The sequence below is a fragment of the Pelodiscus sinensis genome, chromosome 31, assembly GCF_052426305.1.
Source record: "Pelodiscus sinensis isolate ZL-2025 chromosome 31, ASM5242630v1, whole genome shotgun sequence".
Lineage (NCBI taxonomy): Eukaryota > Metazoa > Chordata > Testudines > Trionychidae > Pelodiscus > Pelodiscus sinensis.
In genome coordinates, this window is record NC_143082.1 from 1,589,959 (window position 1) to 1,608,083 (window position 18,125).

General features: G+C 66.3%; 1 protein-coding gene across 18 annotated transcripts in view; it reads right to left on the bottom strand.

The window, feature by feature from the left end:
- Positions 1-18,125, bottom strand: part of LOC142824327 (potassium channel subfamily T member 2-like) — a 49,559-nt gene that overhangs the window by 24,417 nt on the left and 7,017 nt on the right. For 3 of the 18 annotated variants that reach the window (XM_075916177.2, XM_075916173.2, XM_075916175.2), the window contains exons 2-14: positions 17,139-17,218; positions 15,873-15,975; positions 15,368-15,421; positions 15,250-15,298; positions 14,157-14,216; positions 13,896-13,970; positions 13,549-13,632; positions 11,188-11,285; positions 10,350-10,530; positions 7,668-7,832; positions 4,794-4,930; positions 3,770-3,906; positions 657-874 (exon numbers count right to left, since the gene is read on the bottom strand). In XM_075916177.2, the coding sequence (XP_075772292.2) occupies positions 657-874; positions 3,770-3,906; positions 4,794-4,930; positions 7,668-7,832; positions 10,350-10,530; positions 11,188-11,285; positions 13,549-13,632; positions 13,896-13,970; positions 14,157-14,216; positions 15,250-15,298; positions 15,368-15,421; positions 15,873-15,975; positions 17,139-17,218 (1,441 nt within the window). Of the gene's footprint in view, positions 1-656; positions 875-3,769; positions 3,907-4,793; positions 4,931-7,667; positions 7,833-8,810; positions 10,189-10,349; positions 10,531-11,187; positions 11,286-13,548; positions 13,633-13,895; positions 13,971-14,156; positions 14,217-15,249; positions 15,299-15,367; positions 15,522-15,872; positions 15,976-17,138; positions 17,219-18,125 lie in introns of those variants that run through there. The other 15 variants (XM_089774805.1, XM_075916180.2, XM_075916184.2 and 12 more) reach the window with 12 other exon arrangements.

An 18,125-nucleotide genomic window follows, 5' to 3' on the forward strand; every position in this document is an offset into this window, starting at 1 on the left:
GCTCCTGCAGCCAGTCAGCTGGGGGGACCTGTTGCAGTCCACAGGCCCTCTCAAAGGCACTGAGGAACCCGTCTATGTCGTCCACGTCCTTCAATTGGGCCACCACGAGCCTCTCCAAGCGCCTGGTAGTCCTGGGACCCTGGGGCCCATCCGCACTTGGCGCAGCCGGTGCCCCGCCGGTTCTCCGCTCTGCCATGGCCAGCTCATGCTGTCGCTGCCTCTCTAGGTCCTGGCGGTCCCTCTCTCGATCTTGGTGCTCCTTCTCTCAGTCCTGGCGGTCCTTCTCTTGGTCCTCTACTTCCAATTCCTTGATCCGCAGCTGGATCTCCAGCCGCCGCAGCTCCGCTGGGCTGGCCCCTGCCCTAGATGGGCTATGGCTTGCAGGCCTCCCGGGAGACGCTGTCTCATCTCTCCGGTGGGTTCCAGCACTCCTCCCCCTCTCTGAGCCTGACACACTCTCAGGAGGGGTCTGGCTGCTTCCCCTGGGGACAAGATCCTGGCCCCATGGCTGGTCATTCTCTTCCAGCTGGGCAATCAGCTGGGCCTTGGTTGCTTTCTGCACAGGCAAGCCCCTCTCTCTGCACAGCTTCACCAGCTCTGCCTTCAAGAGTCGGGCGTAGGCCATCTGCCCGCTGGTCCCCTTGGTGCAGACTCACCAGTCTAGTGCTGCAGCGCCCCACGATTCCCAGGAACCGCTTCGCTCTGTCTCCAGCACGCCTGGCTCCAGGGCTCTTGCTTCTACGGCGCCTTGTCGCTCGCCGCTGGAAGCTCCATCCACGGGGTGCAGTGCATCCCACCCCTGACACCAGTGTGATGGCGCGTTGGGGGTCCCCCGTCTCCTGCACCCCAAAAGGGCACAAACAGACTCCACCAGCTGGTAGAACAGAGAGAGTTTATTGCCTCTCCAGAACACAGCACAGCACAGATGTCATCTGGTTACAGGGCAGGCCTAGGATGCCTCAGCCCCCCTTGATATGGGGGGGGTACAGCTTCTAAACCCCCCAGCCTGTTGCTGAGGCTGCTTCCTCCATGCTCCCAGACAGAAACTAAACTAACTCTCCTCCAGCCCTGCCCCCCAGCCAGGGCAGCATCCACCTTCCTGTGTTCCTCCCCATGGGGGTTAGCTGGTCGGACAGGTTGAGAGATCCCTTTGCATAACGACCCATCCCTGTCCTTCTGGGCTGTGGTACCGGCGGCAGCCAGTGGGGTTACCACAGACCCATAGAAACCAGCAAGTTCCCCCTCACTACGTCACACCCGTCTCCTCTTCTCCAAGCTGACACGTCCCAGGCTGATTCCTCTCTCCTCACACAGGAGCTGCTCCAGACTTGAATTCATTTCTCTTGGCCTCTCTGCCCCTTTTCCGGTGCCACTGGATCTCTTCTGCCATGAGGCACCACATCTGGATTTGTACAGCGCCCACGAGTGATTCTCTGTCTTACTCTCCAGCCCTGTCCTAGTGATTCCCACGGTCCTGTCGCTTTGTGTCTCTCTCGCGTGCAATCAGCCCATTCGTCCCGGCCATCCCATACCCATCGCGGGGACTCTGGGATCCAATAGGCACCACTGGGCGTTGATCAACATTAAACTGCACCTGCCGCCTGGCTGCTCAGTCCCCTTGCTCTGCGAGCGCCTCTCAAGGCCCCGGCCAGGCTGCCTGGGGCTGAGCTCTCCTGAGCACTTTGGGAGCATCTGCCCAGTTTGCCACCTCGCTCTGCGCCCCTTCTCCAGCTCCGTGAGGAATGTGTTGTCTGGGATCGGCCCAGCACAGCCCCTGGGAACCCCACGAGTCCCCCTCTCCACTCTGAGCACTGACCGTTGAGTCCTGCCCTTTAACTAGTTACCAGCCCAGGAGAGGCCCTTCCCTCTTACCCCAGGACAACTCACTTTGCTTAAGAGCCTTGTCCAAGGGGTTTGGAAATCCAAGCACGCTGTCTCCGCTGGATCCCCCCATCCACATGCTTGTTGAACCCCTCGAAGAACTCTAGCAGATTAGCGAGGCAGGATTTCCCTGTCGACGTTTCCCCAATGGATGACGTTCATCTCTGTGTCGGACCGCTCTGTTCTTTACTAGACTTTCAACCAACTTTCCTGGTCCTGACGTTAGACTTTCTGGTCTGTAATTGCCACGGTCACCTCTAGAGCCCTTTTTACAAATGGGCTTCACATTAGCGATCGTCCAGGCATTGGGTACGGAAGCGGATTTAAAGGCTCGGTAACAAACCACAGCTAGCAGTTCTGCAATGTCCCATTTGAGTTCTTTCCGAACTCTTGGCTGATGCCGTCTGGCCCCGGTGACTTGTCACTGTTTAGTTATCAATTTGTTCCAAAACCTCCTCTAATGACACCTCAACCTGAGACAAGTCCTCAGATTTGTCACCTACAAAGAACGGCTCCGGTGTGGGAATCTCCCTCCCGTCCTCAGCCATGGAGACCGATGCAAAGGATTCATTCCGCAATGACCTTATCGCCTTCGAGTGCTCCTTCGGCATCTCCATCGGCCAGAGACGCCCCTGGCTGCTTAGCCGGCTTCCTGCTTCTGAGGCACCTAATGGAATTTGCTATTACGATTTGTGTCTTTCGCTCATTGTTCTTCAAATTCCTCTTCAGCCTTCCTAATTATATTTGTATTCTTCACTTGACAGAGTTTATGCTCCTTTCTATTTTCCTCACAAGGGAAACGTCCACTTTTTAAACGGCGCCTTTTATCTGTCACTGCTTCTCTGAGCTGCTTGTCGAGCCAGGTGGTTCTCTTGGTTTTGGTTCTCTCGCTGCGTTTCTTCATTTGGGGAATACATTTAAGCTGGGCCTGTGTGATGGCGTCTTTGAACAGTGTCCGTGCAGCTTGCAGGGATTTTACTTTTGTCACTGGGCCTTTCAATTTCTGTTTAACAAACCGCCCCATTTGTGTGTAGTTCCCCTTTTGGAAATGACTCGCCACCTGTTGGGCTGCTGGTGTTTCCCCACCACGGGGATGTTAAATATAATGATATTGTGGTCACTATTACGGAGCCATGTACCCCCAATCCCAGCCTGCGCAGAGAACAAGGGGAGAGACAAAGGAAGGGAGGTGGAGATGCCACCTGGCTGGGGGCAGGGCCTGGGAGCTGGGCAGCCGGAGTGTGGGGAAGCAAGGAGGAAGGAGACTAAAGACCATTAGGGGGCTCAGGGGCCTGTGAACCCCTCCCCCCAAGGGCACTGGGGCTGTAGGCACAGGATAGGCCTGCATCAAACCTACACTGGGCTGTATCTAGGAGAAGCAATAAACCCATTTTTACTCTACTGGCTGGCGGAGTCACGTTTTGCTGTGGACGGGGGTGCAGGGCAGGGCCGGATTAAGGGGTGGGCTAGCCGGGCAGCTGCCCAGGGCACCAAGCTACGGCGGGCGCCTGATGGCGGCTGTAAGGTGCACAGTGTGCTGGAGGGTGGGGCTGTGCATGGGCCATGCACCCGGGGGCGGAGCCGCGCCCACTGCTCGGGGCGCAGAAATGGCTCGAGCCGGCCCTGGTGCAGGGTCAGGGGCTCCCCGACGCGCCGCCACACCCGCCCTCTGGTTCCATTGCGGTTACATGGAGCCCAGCCTTCCCGCACAGGCTCCACCTTCCCCAGTTGCCCCGTTCCCAGTCGACCGAGTCCTCCCTGCCCCTCCGTCTGCTCGGCACGGAGACCCGCTGTGTCTGGGCTCCTGGCTTCCAGGCTCTTTCCTAGCAGCCTGCAGGCGCGAGTGCTTGGGGCAGGGGGGGGGGAGTTTTCGAGGTGGGGCACCTACCGCAGCACCCCGGTCCCCCTCGAAGCGGTTGCTGAGGATGAAGCAGGCCTCCGCGTCGTCCATCCTTCCGCCAGGGGCAGGGGGAGAGACAGGGGCCGTTAGAGGAAACCAGGCGCCCGCAGGGCAGAGCGGACCAGCTGGGGGAGCAAAGCAGCTGGCGATAGGATGGGACGGGGCCCTTTGCCCCTCCCCCGCAAGGCCTGCCCCCCTCACTCCTCCCACATCGACATGGTCGGCCAGACGGGGTCAGGCCAACGGCCCGTCCAGCCCCGTGTCCTGTCTGCCCACAGCGGCCAGTGCCCGGTGCCCCAGAGGGAGGGAGCAGAACAGGGAATCCTCACGGGATCCCTCCCCTTCGCCCATTCCCAGACAAACCGAGGCTGGGGACCCCATTCCTAACAGCCATTGATGGGCCTAACCGCCACGAATCTAGCTAGCTCTTTTTTGAACCCTGGTAAAGTCCTGGCCTTCACCTCATCCTCCGGCGAGGAGTTCCACAGGTTGGCTGTGCCCGAGTGAGGAAAAACTTCCTTTGGTTTGTTTTAAACCTGCTGCCCGTTCGTTTCATTTGGCGGCCCCTAGTTCTTATATTGTGGGAACAAGTCGATAACTTCTCCTCATTCACTTTCTCCTCACCCGTCATGATATTATAGACCCCTAGCCTAGCCCCCCTGTCTCCTCTTTTCTACGCTGAAAAGTCCCCGTCTCATCTCTCTCCACATGGGACCCGTTCCAAACGCCTCGTCGTTTCCTGGCCCTTTTCCGAACCGTTTCCAGTGCCAAGAGATCTTCCTGGAGCCGAGGCGCCGGCGTCGCACGCAGGGTTCAAGCCGTGGGCGCCCTGTGGATTTCTAGAGCGGCCATAAGAGAGTCGCTGTCTTATCCCTTAGCGACTCCCAACACCGAGAGCTTCCTGACTGCTGCGCGCCCGCGACCTGCCAACTGTCCGAGGGAGCATCCAAGACACCGGGTCCCTCCGCCCGCTGGAGCCCCGGGGCGGGCGGCCTGCCTGGCTGCCACTCACTTGGCCCGCATGAGGTCCTGGTCCTTGAGGGCCGAGCCCTGCAGGAAGATGACGCGCTGGGACCAGAGCGGGATCTGCAGCACCCGCCGCACCGCCAGGTCCATCTCCGTGGGGCACAGGATCACCACGTAGTAGTCCTGCCGGGGGATGCGGGGCAGGCTCGGGGCACGGCCGGACCTCCGGGGTGCCCCCCCCCCCACCAGCCAGCCAGCCAGCACAGCCCCCCGCCCCCGCCAGCCTCTGCCTCAGCACAGCCAGCCCCCTAGCCCAGCCCCCCGCCCCCACCAGCCTCTGCCTCAGCACAGCCAGCCCCCTAGCCCAGCCCCCCGCCCCCACCAGCCTCTGCCCCAGCACAGCCACCCCCTAGCCCAGCCCCCCGCCCCCACCAGCCTCTGCCTCAGCACAGCCAGCCCCCTAGCCCAGCCCCCCGCCCCCACCAGCCTCTGCCCCAGCACAGCCACCCCCTAACCCAGCCCCACGCCCCCGCCAGCCTCTGCCCCAGCACAGCCAGCCCCCTAACCCAGCCCCTCGCCCCTGCCAGCCTCTGCCCCAGCACAGCCAGCCCCCTAACCCAGCCCCCCGCCCCCACCAGCCTCTGCCCCAGCACAGCCACCCCCTAACCCAGCCCCCCGCCCCCGCCAGCCTCTGCCCCAGCACAGCCACCCCCTAACCCAGCCCCACGCCCCTGCCTCAGCACAGCCACCCCCTAACCCAGCCCCTCGCCCCTGCCCCAGCACAGCCACCCCCTAACCCAGCCCCCCGCCCCCGCCAGCCTCTGCCCCAGCACAGCCAGCCCCCTAACCCAGCCCCTCGCCCCTGCCAGCCTCTGCCCCAGCACAGCCAGCCCCCTAACCCAGCCCCTCGCCCCTGCCCCAGCACAGCCACCCCCTAACCCAGCCCCCCGCCCCCGCCAGCCTCTGCCCCAGCACAGCCACCCCCTAACCCAGCCCCCCGCCCCCGCCAGCCTCTGCCCCAGCACAGCCACCCCCTAACCCAGCCCCACGCCCCTGCCTCAGCACAGCCACCCCCTAACCCAGCCCCTCGCCCCTGCCCCAGCACAGCCACCCCCTAACCCAGCCCCCCGCCCCCGCCAGCCTCTGCCCCAGCACAGCCAGCCCCCTAACCCAGCCCCTCGCCCCTGCCAGCCTCTGCCCCAGCACAGCCAGCCCCCTAACCCAGCCCCTCGCCCCTGCCCCAGCACAGCCACCCCCTAACCCAGCCCCCCGCCCCCGCCAGCCTCTGCCCCAGCACAGCCAGCCCCCTAACCCAGCCCCTCGCCCCTGCCAGCCTCTGCCCCAGCACAGCCAGCCCCCTAACCCAGCCCCTCGCCCCTGCCAGCCTCTGCCCCAGCACAGCCAGCCCCCTAGCCCAGCCCCCCGCCCCCGCCAGCCTCTGCCCCAGCACAGCCACCCCCTAACCCAGCCCCACGCCCCCGCCAGCCTCTGCCCCAGCACAGCCAGCCCCCTAACCCAGCCCCTCGCCCCTGCCAGCCTCTGCCCCAGCACAGCCACCCCCTAACCCAGCCCCACGCCCCCGCCAGCCTCTGCCCCAGCACAGCCAGCCCCCTAGCCCAGCCCTCCGCCCCCGCCAGCCTCTGCCCCAGCACAGCCACCCCCTAACCCAGCCCCCCGCCCCCGCCAGCCTCTGCCTCAGCACAGCCAGCCCCCTAGCCCAGTCCCCCGCCCTTGCCAGCCTCTGCCTCAGCACAGCCACCCCCTAACCCAGCCCCCCGCCCCCACCAGCCTCTGCCCCAGCACAGCCACCCCCTAACCCAGCCCCCCGCCCCTGCCAGCCTCTGCCCCAGCACAGCCAGCCCCCTAACCCAGCCCCCTGCCCCTGCCTCAGCACAGCCAGCCCCCTAGCCCAGCCCCCCGCCCCCGCCAGCCTCTGCCCCAGCACAGCCACCCCCTAGCCCAGCCCCCCGCCCCCGCCAGCCTCTGCTTCAGCACAGCCAATCGCCGCCCCAGCCTGGCCAGTCTCCTGAGCCATGTACCTACACAGCCCGGACTCAGCCAGCCCCTGGGGGCATTGAGTCAGATGTCCCCCCCCCCGTGCCCACCCCCAGCCCAGCTGCAGGGCAGATAAAATGGGTCGGGCAGCACCCGGTGTCGCCCTCCCACCTCGGCTGGGCCAGGACAGGGCCATGCATGACAAGGTGCAGCAGTCTGTGGGGGCGTCTCATTTGTATATATGAATATGCAAATCACCCATTCTGATAATCGAGGGCGTTGCTCCTAACTTGACAAGGAGTGAAAGTGCAGGCAAGGGGAGGGGGAAGCAGGCGGGGGGGAGGGGTAGTGAGTGTGGGAGGGAACATACGCCCCCCCCAACCTGAACAGCACCCCAGTCCTCTCACCAAGCCACATGCTGTCCCCTAAACCTTTCCTTCCCCCTAGCCCCACACTGCCCCCCAAACCCTGTCCTGCCCCCAGCCCCACACCGCCCCCCAAACCCTGTCCTGCTCCCAGCCCCACACTGCCCCCCAAACCCTGTCCTGCCCCCAGCCCCACACTGCCCCCCAAAACCCTGTCCTGCCCCCAGACCCACACCGCCCCCCAAACCCTGTCCTGCCCCCAGCCCCACACCACCCCCCAAACCCTGTCCTGCTCCCAGCCCCACACTGCCCCCCAAACCCTGTCCTGCCCCCAGCCCCACACTGCCCCCCAAAACCCTGTCCTGCCCCCAGACCCACACCGCCCCCCAAACCCTGTCCTGCCCCCAGCCCTGGCAGGGACAAGCCTGTGCAGAGCTGAGGAGTCGCGAGTGTCAGTGCCCATCGCCCCCCCCAGGGCAGCTGGCACCTTTGGGGGGGGGTGGGGCACATAGTGAGTGCCGTAGCCCCCCAGCCCCCTGCCTAGGGCCCCCCCCGCTCACCTGCAGGCGGGGGTGGGCGTAGAACTCGTTGAGAAAGTCCATGAGCAGGTCGATCTTAAGGGCGCTCACGCACAGCACCACGTGCTTCTCCGTCTGCGCCCGGTACCGGCTATAGTTGCCCCCCGACTTCTGGCGCTCCATCCACAGGAAGGCCAGCTGCTCGAACTGCCGAGAGGGCGGCCTCAGGGGGTGCCCCTCCAAGTCACTGCTGGCCCCCGTGCAGCACTAGGGGGCGCTGTGCCGCGCAGCCCGGGGCGGGGAGCCAGCAGGGGGCGCCGTGCCACACAGCCCGGGGCGGGGAGCCAGCAGGGGGCGCTGTGCCACACAGCCCGGGGCGGGGAGCCAGCAGGGGGCGCTGTGCCACACAGCCCGGGGCGGGGAGCCAGCAGGGGGCGCTGTGCCACACAGCCCGGGGCGGGGAGCCAGCAGGGGGCGCTGTGCCACACAGCCCGGGGCGGGGAGCCAGCAGGGGGCGCTGTGCCTCGCAGCCCGGGGCGGGAAGCCAGCAGGGGGCGCTGTGCCTCGCAGCCCGGGGCGGGAAGCCAGCAGGGGGCGCTGTGCCGCGCAGCCCGGGGCAGGGGGCGCTGTGCCGCGCAGCCCATGGCAGGGGGCCGGCAGGGGGCGCTGTGCCGCGCAGCCCATGGCGGGGGGCCGGCAGGGGGCGCTGTGCCGCGCAGCCCATGGCAGGGGGCCGGCAGGGGGCGCTGTGCCGCGCAGCCCATGGCAGGGGGCCGGCAGGGGGCGCTGTGCCGCGCAGCCCATGGCAGGGGGCCAGCAGGGGGCGCTGTGCCACACAGCCCATGGCAGGGGGCCAGCAGGGGGCACTGTGCCGCGCAGCCCATGGCAGGGGGCCGGCAGGGGATAGTTCCCTGGGGCAGGGGCTGATGGGGTCCAACTCCCTGGAACTATGGGGGCTATTCCCTGGGGGCAGAGGGCAGTTCCCTGGGATGGGGGGTGGGGTCTGTGGCTCCCTTTCTGTGGGGCAGAGGGGGCAGGCAGCTGCATGGTCACAGTGATGCGGGGGGGTCCCAGCTCTTGCAGGTATCTATGGGGTAGAGCAAAGGTCCTGCCCCCTCTCTCCTGCTTGAGAGGTGACCCCCCCTTCCCCATATTTATCGCTCCGTCCCTCCCAAGCTTCCTCACCAGGAAGAGCCGGCAGCAGTCGGAGGGGCCTGCAACGGGGCCCGGCTGTTCCCAGCCCTGGGAGCTCTGAGCCAACGCCCCCGGAGCAGCAGGAGCTGGCGCCTCGTGTCCTCGCCCACCCCGGCACCTCGTGAGGCCTCCTGCTGCCAAGCCGCCAGGCGGGGCTCCCCACACCCCAGATCTGGAGCAGGAGATGGGTGGCATGTACCTGGGCCCCTCCAGGTCTGACAGGGACTGTGGACACGCCATGCACATGCAACGGACATGCAGTCATACGCAATGCACACACAATGAACATACAGCTACCGGCAGGCCACACACAACACACATGTAATGCACACAACACACACGCAGCCACACACATTGCACACACAACGCACACGCAGCCACACACATTGCACACACAACGCACAACGCACACGCAGCCACACACATTGCACACACAACACACAACGCACACGCAGCCACACACATTGCACACACAACGCACACGCAGCCACACACATTGCACACACAACACACAATGCACACGCAGCCACACACATTGCACACACAACACACGTGCAATGCACACTCAGTGAACATGCAGCCACACACAATGCAGAGAGCCATGTGCAGTGAACCATCAGGATGAATGTAAGAACATACGAAGGGCCAGGCTGGGACAGCGCAAAGGTCCAAACAGCCCAGTGTCCTGGCTGCTGACAGGCCAGCGCCAGGTGCCCCAGAGGGAGGGAACACAACAGGGAACCCTCCCTGATCCCTCTCCTGTCACCCATTCCCAGACACACAGGCCAGGGACCCCGTTCCTACCCAGCCTGGCCGACAGCCATTTAGAGACCCAACCTCCTTGAATTATCTAGTTGTTTTGAACCCTGTTACAGTCCTGCCTTCACAACATCCTGTGGCAGGGAGTTCCCCAGGTTGTCCGTGCACTGCATGAAGATGGAGCTGAGAAAGCAGGTCGCCCCCACCTGGCCAGCAGAGAGAGCTTGGCAGCATCCCTGGCTCCAGATTTTCCCCTCCTGACTCACCCTCTCCTCCCCGGCCAGCACCAACCTGACCTGGGGTCACCCCGATGGCTGGACCCTGCCCCTGGGGAACCCAGGCCCCCCATCCGGAGTCGTTTCCTCCCGAGATGCTGTGGGCCCGCCGTGGCTAGACCCGAGCTCCCAGCAGCCGGGCAGAGCCCCCCTCCCTGGCAGACAGCGGCTCCGTGTGGCCAGATTCAGCCCCCATGTGGCAGCTGGACCGAGGAGCCCGTCAGCAAACCTCTGCTCCCCATGGAGCCAGCCCCCCAGGCACCACCAGGGCCCAGCCTCTCCTGACCCTGCAACCCTCCTGTTTGAGCAGGGGCAGACCCCAGACCCACACACGGCCAGCTCAGCTCCAGCACCCCCGCAGCACACCCGGGGGGGCCAGCCTTGGGGGGGCCCTGTCCGGCGGATCAGCCCCCTGCACCCCGCAAGGCCTTTTCCGGGGTGCGGCGTCCCACCTGGGCCTGGCCACAACCTCCCTGCCGTGGGGGGGGCAGCTCACCTGGATGGGCAGCACGATGAGGGCCACGCAGATCATGATGACGACCAGCAGCTGGGAGGGCCAGATCCGGGGGGTGACGTCCCCGAAGCCCACGGTGGAGAAGGTGACGATGCAGAAGTAGAGGGAGTCGAAGAGGGTCAGGTTGTTGCCCGCTCGCTCCAGGTGCTGGATCCCGCAGATGCTGGGGGGGGGGGGGGCATGGCCAGGGTCACGGGGCTGGCAAAGTCCCTGGTGCCGCGCGGCCTGGCGAGCGCTGGGCCTCACCCCAGAGCTGGCTGCACCAACGCAGGACGGGGGACGCTGATTGCTCAGCCTGGGACACACACACAGATCGGCCCCCTGGACAAAGTGGGGATTTTACCCCCCTTGGTACGTTGAGTGTCAGCCCTCCTGACCTACAGTAACCCTAGGCGTGTGCCTCAGTTTCCCTGGGCACTGCACCAATACCCGTCTCCCCCTCCCACACAGCGGCCGACGCGTCAGAACCTGCACCCGGGAGAGGCGCAAGCAGGTGACACCTTGCGCAGGACGCAGGCGGGGGGAGGGGCGGGGGTGGGGACCGGGAGGCTGCAGTGGGTCAGGCTGGCTTGGGGGGCAGGGAAGGGGCAGGGCCCTGGTTCTGGGCCGCGCTGGGTCCCTGGGAGCCCCCTGGCTGCAGGGGGAGCAGGGCCGGGGGGGCTCCCCCAAAGGTTGGCTCCCCCCTGCCAGCAAGCTCCGCCCAGTCCCAGGAGCCCACAGAACTGGGCCCTGCTGGGCATGGGGCTGGTGGGGGGGGGGCACCGCAGCACGGCCCCTCCCCCGCCCAGGGGTCTAAGCCCCGCCCCCGGGCCCCGCTCACCAGGTGAACATGAGGCAGACCAGGGTGCAGACCAGAATGAGGACCTGGTTGAACATGGCGGAGTGCGTCCGCTGGATGGCCCGGTGCAGGTCGTTCTGCTGGGAGGAGGGGGGGTTGAGCGACAACACTGCCCCCCTCCCCAGCCCGGCAGGCAGCACGCAGCCCTGCACAGCCGGGACACACACACACACACACACACACGCACAGAGCCCTGCACAGCCAGGACACACACACACACACACACACGCACAGAGCCCTGCACAGCCGGGACACACACACACACACGCACACGCACAGAGCCCTGCACAGCCAGGACACACACACACACACAGACACGCACAGAGACCTGCACAGCCGGGACACACACACACACACGCACACGCACAGAGCCCTGCACAGCCAGGACACACACACACACACAGACACGCACAGAGACCTGCACAGCCGGGACACACACACACACACGCACACGCACAGAGCCCTGCACAGCCGGGACACACAAACACACACACACACGCACAGAGCCCTGCAGAGCCGGGACACACACACACACACGCACAGAGCCCTGCACAGCCGGGACACACACACACACACGCACAGAGCCCTGCACAGCCGGGACACACACACACACACACGCACAGAGCCCTGCACAGCCGGGACACACACACACACACGCACACGCACAGAGCCCTGCACAGCCAGGACACACAAACACACACACACACGCACAGAGCCCTGCACAGCCGGGACACACACACACACACGCACACGCACAGAGCCCTGCACAGCCAGGACACACACACACACACAGACACGCACAGAGACCTGCACAGCCGGGACACACAAACACACACACACACGCACAGAGCCCTGCAGAGCCGGGACACACAAACACACACACGCACAGAGCCCTGCACAGCCGGGACACACACACACACACGCACACGCACAGAGCCCTGCACAGCCGGGACACACACACACACACGCACACGCACAGAGCCCTGCACAGCCGGGACACACACACACACAGACACGCACAGAGCCCTGCACAGCCGGGACACACACACACACACACAGACACGCACAGAGCCCTGCACAGCCGGGACACACACACACACAGACACGCACAGAGCCCTGCACAGCCGGGACACACACGCACACGCACACGCACAGAGCCCTGCACAGCCGGGACACACACGCACACAGACACACACAGACACACACAGAGCCCTGCACAGCCGGGACACACACACACACAGACACGCACAGAGCCCTGCACAGCCGGGACACACACACACACAGACACGCACAGAGCCCTGCACAGCCGGGACACACACACACACACACAGACACGCACAGAGCCCTGCACAGCCGGGACACACACACACACAGACACGCAAAGAGCCCTGCACAGCCGGGACACACACACACACACACACACACACACACACACACACACGCACAGAGCCCTGCAGAGCCGGGACACACAAACACACAGACACGCACAGAGCCCTGCACAGCCGGGACACACACACACACACACGCGCACAAAGCCCTGCAGAGCCGGGACACACACACACACAGACACGCACAGAGCCCTGCGCACAGCCGGGACACACACAGACACGCACAGAGCCCTGCACAGCCGGGACACACACACACACACACACACACACACAGAGCCCTGCAGAGCCGGGGGACACACACACACACACACACACACACACACACAGCCCTGCACAGCTGGGAAACACACAGACACGCACAGAGCCCTGCACAGCCGGGACACACACACAGACACGCACAGAGCCCTGCAGAGCCGGGACACACAAACACACAGACACGCACAGAGCCCTGCACAGCCGGGACACACACACACACACACACACGCGCACAAAGCCCTGCAGAGCCGGGACACACACACACACAGACACGCACAGAGCCCTGCGCACAGCCGGGACACACACAGACACGCACAGAGCCCTGCACAGCCGGGACACACACACACACACACACACACACAGAGCCCTGCACAGCTGGGAAACACACAGACACGCACAGAGCCCTGCAGAGCCGGGACACACACACAGACACGCACAGAGCCCTGCAGAGCCGGGACACACAAACACACAGACACGCACAGAGCCCTGCACAGCCGGGACACACACAGACACGCACAGAGCCCTGCACAGCCGGGACACACACAGACACGCACAGAGCCCTGCACAGCCGGGACACACACAGATACCCCGGGCCCTGCCTGGCTGAGCCCTGAGGGTGCAGGGCCCTGCCAGAGGGGCGAGTGGCCTAGGCCAGTCTGAGCAGGGCCAGCCGGCGAGACCCCCCCGGCCCCAGACTCACAATCATGTTCTCCAGGGCGTGCTTGGCCAGCCAGCAGTTCAGGAACACCGGGATGAAGAGATTGCGCAGCGGAGGCCAGAAGACCTGAGCGGGGGAGTGGCGGTTAGCAGTGGGGAGCAGAACCCTGCAGAGACCCTCCCTCCAGCACAGGAGGAGCCCCAATCTGCGGGACGTGTGGGACGGAGGGCAGGGCAGGGCAGGGCAGGGGTGGGGGGGTGTCCTGCAGGAACGATCCCACCGCTGCCACCACAGCCTCTGCCTAGGACAGCCCCATGGCACAGGCCAGGCGAGATCAGGGAGGGGGCTCGCTGGGGCTGGGATGGAGGGGGGGCCTGGCGCCGACTCACCGTGACGAGGAAAGGCACCGTGTTCATCATCTCCAGCATGAAGGGAACCCGCAGGACCTGCTCCCACAAGTTCCCCTGGCGACAGGAGAGAGGAAATCAGAGCGCAAGGCCCACCTGCCAGGACAAACCGTAACTGATCCCCCTTGGCCCCCCGCTGCGGCCTGCCAGGAGAGTCCCGGGCCAGGATTCCTGCCCCCCAGGGCTATTGTGGGACATGGGGGAGCTGGGTCATGCCAAGGCGATTTGCACCCCCCCTTGTACCTTGTAGCCCAAATACACCAGCAGCATCGTCTCCAGGAAACTGATCAAAGCCACCAGCACCTGGGGAAGCGGGAGCGGTTAGCAAGGGGGCGACGCCGACAGCCCCATGTGGAGCCCAAGCCCTTCCCCCACCCTCCTCGCTGCCTGATCTGCACCCTTGCCCCTAGAGCCGCCCGCTCCCACCCAGAGGTGGCTGCAAGTCAGGGCTGGGTGAAGTGACCTGGGCTTGCTCTGAGAGGACAAGGCTGCTGCAATGGCAGAAATCCCCCCCCCCTCCCCCGAGAACCGGTGAGACCCGCCCCGTCCCCGAGTCCCCCCCCCCCGAGAACCGGTGAGACCCGCCCCGTCCCCGAGTCCCCCCCCTGAGAACCGGTGAGACCCGCCCCGTCCCCGAGTCCCCCCCCCCGAGAACCGGTGAGACCCGCCCCGTCCCCGAGTCCCCCCCCCCGAGAACCGGTGAGACCCGCCCCCCCCCGAGTCTCCCCCAAGAACCGGTGAGACCCGCCCTGTCCCCGAGTCCCCCCCCCGAGAACCGGTGAGAATCGCCCCCCCCCCCCCGAGTCCCCCCCCCCCCCCGAGAACCGGTGAGACCCGCCCCGTCCCCGAGTCCCGTCCCCCCGAGAACCGGTGAGACCCGCCCCCCCCCGAGTCTCCCCCCCGAGAACCGGTGAGACCCGCCCCCCCCCCGAGTCTCCCCCCGAGAACCGGTGAGACCCGCCCCGTCCCCGAGTCCCCCCCCCCCCGAGAACCGGTGAGACCCGCCCCCCCCCCGAGTCCCCCCCCCCCGAGAACCGGTGAGACCCGCCCCGTCCCCGAGTCCCCCCCCCCGAGAACCGGTGAGACCCGCCCCCCCCCGAGTCCCCCCCCCCGAGAACCGGTGAGACCCGCCCCCCCCCGAGTCTCCCCCCCCGAGAACCGGTGAGACCCCCCCCCCCCCGAGTCTCCCCCCGAGAACCGGTGAGACCCGCCCCCCCCGAGTCCCCTCCCCCGAGAACCGGTGAGACCCGCCCCGTCCCCGAGTCCCCCCGTGTCCACCAGACCCCCAAGCAGCTCCCCCGTGCACAGACGCTGAGCCCCGGAGACCCGCACTCACCTGCAGCCCCCAGAGGGGCAGCGGCCGATTCACCCAGACGATCGGGGCCCTGGAAGAGAAAAGCCCCATGGGGCGCGGCCCTAGAGCGCCTGGCCCGGCCCCCCCGCCCGGCACTTACCAGTCAAAGCGGGCCAGGGGCTGAGCAGAGAGGTTGAGCTTGGGGCAGCCCCAGCTGGAAAGCAGGAGACAAGGGAGACAGACAGGCAGGCGACTCGGAGCCCTGGCCACCTCCGCCCAGGCCAGGCTGGCACCGGGGGGGGGGCCTGGCTCCAGCCCCCCCCAGTGACCTCCCCGCCCCCGCCCCCGGTCCACAGGGGAAACTAGTCTCAGCAGCACAAAGCATTCTGGGTAACGAGGCACGTGGGGGCCTCCGGGGGGGGGGGACACACGACCTCTCCCCCCCTCCCGCTTCTGGGCAGCTCCTGGCCCCGTGGTGCTGTCTCTCCAGGCCACCTGCAGCGGGGGGCCCAGCGGGGGAGGGGAGACTGGCCGAATGTGGCCCAGGAGAGTCGGGGGGGGGGGGCTGGGCTAGTCTCTCCTGGGGGATTCAGTGAGGGGGGGCTAATCTCGCCCAGGAGAGTCAGTGGGGGGCTCTAGTCTCTCCTGGGGGGGGCTGCACTCACCAGCCCCCGGGGCCCTCCTCGGGGTCGTCCAGCAGCACCCGGATGATGTAGAGGAAGCAGCTGAGAAGCTTGAGGGAGAAGTTAAAGAGACGCACCCGCAAACCTGGAACAGAGATGGGCAGCGCCCCAATGCCCCACTGGGCTTCCCTCCGGGCGGGGGAGGGGCAGCGCCCCAGCGCCCCGCTGGGCTCCCCTCCAGGCGGGGGAGGGGCAGCGCCCCAGCGCCCCACTGGGCTTCCCTCCGGGCGGGGGAGGGGCAGCGCCCCAGCGCCCCGCTGGGCTCCCCTCCAGGCGGGGGAGGGGCAGCACCCCAATGCCCCGCTGGGCTCCCCTCCGGGCGGGGGAGGGGCAGCGCCCCGCTGGGCTCCCCTCCGGGCGGGGGAGGGGCAGCGCCCCAGTGCCCCGCTGGGCTCCGCCCTCCCTGCTGGCAGAGCCCCGCCCCCACGTTGGAAAAAAGGCGTCTTCCTCGTAAAATGATGTTTTCCGCCGTCGAAAAAACTGCGGCGCTCTTTCGATTGACTTTCAAAAGAACGCGGCGGCAGCCTAGACACGGGAAGTGTTTGCAAAGCCCCTGCAGTCTAGACACCCCCAGGGCCCTGTCAGCCCTCAGTGGCCGGTGCCAGGTGCCCAGAGGGCGAGAACAGAGCAGGGAATCACCACGGGATCCCTCCTCGATCAGCTATTCCCAGCCTCTGACAGACACTAGGGACCCCGTCTCTGCCCAGCCTGGCCAACAGCCATTGATTAACCCAACCTCCATGAATGGATCTAGCTCTTTTCTGAACCCTGTTAAAGTCCTGCCCTTCACAACATCCTCCGGCAAGGAGTTCCCCAGGTTGATGGTGTGCTGCGTGAGGAAAAACAGCCTTTGGTTTGGTGTAACCCTGCCGCCTGTTCATTTCGTTGGGGCCCCTCATTCTGGTGTGAACAGACACTAGACGTGACTCCCCTTCCCAACACTCTGCCCTTGATGCTCTAACCACTAGACTGTACTTCCTCTCCCAGAGTCGGGGCTAAACCCTGGAGTCCTGGATCCCTGTTGCAAGCCCCCTTCCAGGGCTGAGCTAGAGCCAGCCGGGTGCCAGCAAGTCAGGGCGCCCACGGGACGAGCGGAGACGGGGATGGACAGGTGGTTCCCAGAGGCTCTGAGCTGGGATTCAGCCCCATCTCCCGAGGCCCGGGCAGACCCCGCTGGGGTCCCGGCAGCCAGCAGCTGCTGACCCCCAGAAGCGCCCGTGGCGGGGGCTGAGGGGCCGAGCCACTCACTGGAGCGCTGGTTCTTGATGAAGAAGAGCTTCAGACGCTCCTTGAAGGTGTTTTCGTTGACGTAAAACTCCACTTGGACCCTGCAGGAGGGAGGAGGGGTCAGCGGGGGGCAGCACCCGAGGGCACCCCCTTCCCAGGGCAGTGCAGGGGCTCTGGTCCCCGCAGCGCCTGGGGAGGCAGGGCAGGACCAGTGACTCGCCCACGTCCCCCCGGGGAGTCGGTGGCAGAGCGGGAGGCCAGCCCAGACGGCTGAGTCCCGGCCCAGCACCCCCAGCCTGTCCCCCCGGGGCGCTGGGCTCCCCTTGTCTTGCTTCACGAGCCGGCAATGCCCTCGGCCCGGCCCAGGACGCCCTGCTGGGGCCCGCTGGCCCCCCTCAAACCAACACATCCAGAGCCCAGGCTGGGAGACCCGCCCAGCCCCATGGCTCCCCACAGCCCCTGGGCTCCCCACAGCCCCTCACTCCTGCCCCCCAGCCCCTGGGCTCCCCACAGCCCCTCACTCCTGCCCCCCAGCCCCTGGGCTCCCCACAGCCCCTGGGCTCCCCACAGCCCCTCACTCCTGCCCCCCAGCCCCTGCCTCCATGGCCCAAGGGATTCCTGCCCCCACCCCAGCTTTCCCGGTGCTGTTTAAGTGCCTGGGTACGGGGTACTGGGGGGGGGGGTCTGTGGACAGAGGGGCGGGGGGGGGGTCTGTGGACGGAGGGGCGGGGGGGTGTGGACGGAGGAGCGGGGGGGGTCTGTGGACGGAGGGGCAGGGGGGGTGTGGACGGAGGAGCGGGGGGGTCTGTGGACAGAGGGGCGGGGGGGTCTGTGCACAGAGGAGCGGGGTGGGTCTGTGGACGGAGGGGCAGGGGGTCTGTGGACGGAGGGGCGGGGGGGTCTGTGCACGGAGGGGCGGGGGGGGTGTGGACGGAGGGGCGGGGGGGTCTGTGGACAGAGGAGCGGGGTGGGTCTGTGGACGGAGGGGCAGGGGGGGTGTGGACGGAG